Source organism: Atta colombica, unplaced genomic scaffold (assembly GCF_001594045.1).
Source record: "Atta colombica isolate Treedump-2 unplaced genomic scaffold, Acol1.0 scaffold242, whole genome shotgun sequence".
NCBI lineage: Eukaryota > Metazoa > Arthropoda > Insecta > Hymenoptera > Formicidae > Atta > Atta colombica.
The window spans coordinates 66,021-70,105 of NW_017259341.1; the positions used below are offsets into that span (position 1 = coordinate 66,021).

Here is a 4,085-nt window from a genome sequence, read left to right on the forward strand (position 1 = left end):
AAACTTAAACTAAATCTTAAACTAATTTCATTTTTAAATAATTCTCTACAAAAAGAAAAGCATCAAGTGTTGTGGGTATGCAATTTTCATTCATTTCTCTCTTTGCAATAAATCTCGTGCTCAAAGATCAAACAAAAGAAATCGTGTTTGTATGTAGGTATATGTAGGTGTATGTGTTTGTGAGTACGTAATTTTAACTTACGAAAGAATTTTGGGAATTCGGCGTGTAGGAATAGTCGTAACTATTTGGCCCCATATTAGCGTACCGATTCCGAAGAACAGGCACCACAACCACTGGTCTAACGTGAGCGCTCTGGTGCTGAATGCCATTTTACCGTATTGTATGATAAACACCTATAAGCAAAAGAAACAGATAATTGTTTATTAAAAAACAAGCTGCTTATAAAATTGCTATTACGTGTACAATTGTGTGTAATTTATCAATGGAATTCTGATCCAGTGATCCGCCACCCTTACATCGGAATCACAACAATAGATAGAAGTAAGAATAATTAATAACTTACTTGCGCGAAACACGTGCAGATCCAAATCGTATAGAAGATGGGGTTGGTGAATATTCCCTGGAAGACATTGCGTTGACCATGAATTTTCCTAGCGTTGAATTCGTTGAAGAGAGTCATCATGACGAACGTGTTGAAGATGACGGTGAAGTGTTGTGTGGGCCCGCCGCCTGCCGCCGCCACTCCGCGGCCCGTTTCGATGTCGAGCATCAGATCACCTGCGGCAGCCATTCATGAAAACTTTAGAACGTTCTATTCGATAAAAGCATCGAACGATGGAAGTTCGAGATAAATTGACGAGATCGTGGAATCGTAGGAAGAGGCAAAGGAATAGTACTCACCGGCGAAAAGAAGCGTGAAAATTACACCCAACTGATAAAAGGCCTGACCGAGAATATTTTTCATCATTGTCCTGGAAATGAGTGGTTTTGTGCGACCGTACGGTCTACGGAGGAGTAGATCGGGCGTAGGCAATTCGGTGGCCAAGGCGAGGGACGCTAATGTGTCCATGATTAGGTTTACCCACAACATTTGCACCGCCTTAAGCGGCGAGTCCTGTACGGCACAAGCACCGATGAAAGCGACGATCACGGCGACCACATTGACGGTCAGTTGGAACTGCAGAAACTTAGCGATGCTATCGTAGACGTTTCTGCCCCACATAACCGCCTTCACGATCGACGAGAAGTTATCGTCTGTCAGTATGATGTCGGACGCTTCCTTGGCGACGTCCGTGCCGGCGATACCCATGGCAAAACCGACATCGGCCTTCTTTAAAGCCGGACCGTCGTTCGTGCCATCGCCGGTTACCGCTACGACCTCGCGACTCTCGCTTGCTTTGCTGTCAATGATGCCTTTCACCAAGGTGTACTTGTCGGTGGGAGACGATCTGGCCAATACTCGCAGTTTTGGCCACACTTTGTCCAGCAAATGTTGCTGCACCTCGCCATTGCTGTCTCTGATCCTGCGATTGAACTCCTTGCCCTCCAGAATGAGGAAGTCTTCGTTCGGTTTCAGGATACCACACTTGAGCGCAATGGATCGCGCGGTGTTTATATTGTCACCCGTAACCATGCGCACAGTAATGCCGGCCTTTTGACATTTTTTGATCGCATCCGGTACCTCGGGACGTACCGGATCCTCGATACCGACGATGCACAAGCAGGTGAGGTTGTTCACTAGATTATCCTCGTCATCCCAATTGGGCTCGTTGTCGATGTGAACTTGATTGATCTCCGCCTTGCCAGGAACAAAATCGCGATAAGCGATGGAGATGGTACGCAGCCCGTCACATGCCATGGGTTCGATCACGTTCTTTACTAGACGCTCTTGCATATCTCTGGTAAACGTCTCCAGATGACCCTCGCGACCATATATAAAGGCACATCTGTAATAAAGGCAATCAGATTTCTAAATTCCTCTTTAATCTCAAAGAAAAAAAAATCAATTTTAGGACACTAAAGTCGAATAAATCGGTAAATATTTTTCTTTTAAAAAACATAGTTTTTGCTTAAAAAAAAAAAAAATTGTTGAATTGCTGAGAAATGATTGAAATCACGCGCAGGACTTAAATTTTTAAATCGTAAAACAATATAAAATGTTAGAATGAAATTATATACGTACTTCTTCATGATGATCTCGGAAGCGCCCTTAGTGAAGAGCCGAAATCCACCACCCTTTCTAGGGATAACGGTAGACATGCTCTTTCTTACGCTATTAAACGTATACACCCGCGTAAAGGTTTCCTCAGGATAGTCGTCCCGCACCGTTTGATATTTCTTGCCCAGGGCTAATACGAATCCAAGTAAGGCACATTCGGTTTTGTTGCCAACCTGTAACGGCAATTCAGTAGGATCCGGCGACTCCATTATCCGCGACGTGTACGCCGAATTGATGGAGATGGCCTGCAAGATCAACTCGCCGATGTGGCTCGGTATGTCCGAGAAATTCGGCGTTGTCTTGCACATCTTCTCGCATATATACGACTGTACCACGGTCATGCGGTTCGTGGTCAGGGTGCCGGTCTTGTCCGAGCAAATGGCGGTGGCGTTACCCATCGTCTCGCAGGCATCCAAGTGACGCACCAGATTGTTGTCCTTCATCATTTTCTGCACAAAAAGAAACGGTCTCAAAGAGGAAAAAGGAACGATGGTTTCCATAAAATTCAAGAGAAAATTCCTGATCTCACCTTGACGGAATAAGCGAGTGACAAGGTGACGGCTAGAGGAAGACCCTCGGGTACGGCGACTACGAGCACCGTAACACCGATGATCAAATGCCGCACCAGATCACCGGCGTACGTGTTTCGCCACGGTTTGCCCTCTATGACGAAGGTCGTCACGCAGAACTGTATGACTAGAATGACGACTGTGAGCACCGCGATGGTCGAGCCGGCATAACCGATCTGTATGGCGAGTTTAGTTAGCTTGGCTTGCAGAACACTCTTTTCTTTCTTCCCGCTCTCTCCAGCGCTCGCGGGTGCGGCCGCGTGATGATTCTCGCCACCCTCGTGCTTGACACCGCCGCCACCGCCACCGCCACCGCCGCCACCTCCACCGCCGCCGCTTCCCGTCACGTGACTGTTCCCGGTAATCTCTACTGACTCCTCTCCTTGATTTACAGTGCCAAGATTAGACCACGTTCCATCGATATATATCAATCGAGACTCAATCGACTCGAGTGATCAATCTCTACTCGCACTTCAGCAAAGACTCTGATCATGCTTGGCTGCTAATCGATCGCAATGCCGACTGAACCTCGATCATTAAAGTTAGCATGAGTATATACCAAGTTGTTAAAAGCATTCTAATAAAAACAGTGGATGCTACTCGAGTTAATGGATAGAAGTTAATGAAAAATGATTAAGATTAAGTGGCACAGCAGTTACATGTTAAAAACACAGATTTAAAACCACGGGTGTTTATATCATTACTAAAATGCAGAAAACGAGAAGCTAATGCAAAAACGAGAGCTTAGCCGCTAACGTGTCAAATGCATATAAACCACTGCCAATAGAACACGCAAAAATCAATAGGGAATACGGAAGCGTGGACAGTGTAATTTCATTTCTTCTTTTACACTCGGTCCTGGATATAACGTTTAATAGCGAGCAATATATCGATATAATACAACATGGTTCCTTTAAATAAAATGCATACCATCCTCATCATGATTTTCATTATTTTAAGTTAATATTATTGCTTCAAAGCGCGCAATATATCTCAGGTCCGAGTACACTTAAATTGTGCTCAATGAAGAGAGGGAAAACCGACTTTAATCGAATATTACCAATGCGATAAAATATTCCTTCATACACAACATTAGTACACATAGTGTAAGGTCGTAGGTACAATTAATCGAAATAACATAGAGAAAAGAAAATATACCCGCCGAATGATATAGAAAAATGAAGAAGATGAAGTGAGAGATAAAAGAAAATGGAATACTGCCTTGAGAATTCGATCAATTTCTTGGTATTAATAGTAATGTATATGTGTATAATGTACACATAATTATACATCGAGATAAAAACAATAATAATATGTATATATATATATATATATA

The 4,085-nt window shown here is 43.7% G+C and overlaps 1 protein-coding gene across 9 annotated transcripts in view; it reads right to left on the reverse strand.

The window, feature by feature from the left end:
* Positions 1-4,085, reverse strand: part of LOC108688841 (plasma membrane calcium-transporting ATPase 3) — a 95,797-nt gene that overhangs the window by 42,546 nt on the left and 49,166 nt on the right. For all 9 annotated transcript variants that reach the window (XM_018195313.1, XM_018195315.1, XM_018195314.1 and 6 more), the window contains 5 exons: positions 2,710-3,131; positions 2,145-2,629; positions 863-1,908; positions 525-739; positions 203-354 (listed from right to left, as the gene is read on the reverse strand). In XM_018195313.1, coding sequence (XP_018050802.1) covers positions 203-354; positions 525-739; positions 863-1,908; positions 2,145-2,629; positions 2,710-3,131 — 2,320 coding nt within the window. The remainder of the gene's footprint in view (positions 1-202; positions 355-524; positions 740-862; positions 1,909-2,144; positions 2,630-2,709; positions 3,132-4,085) is intronic.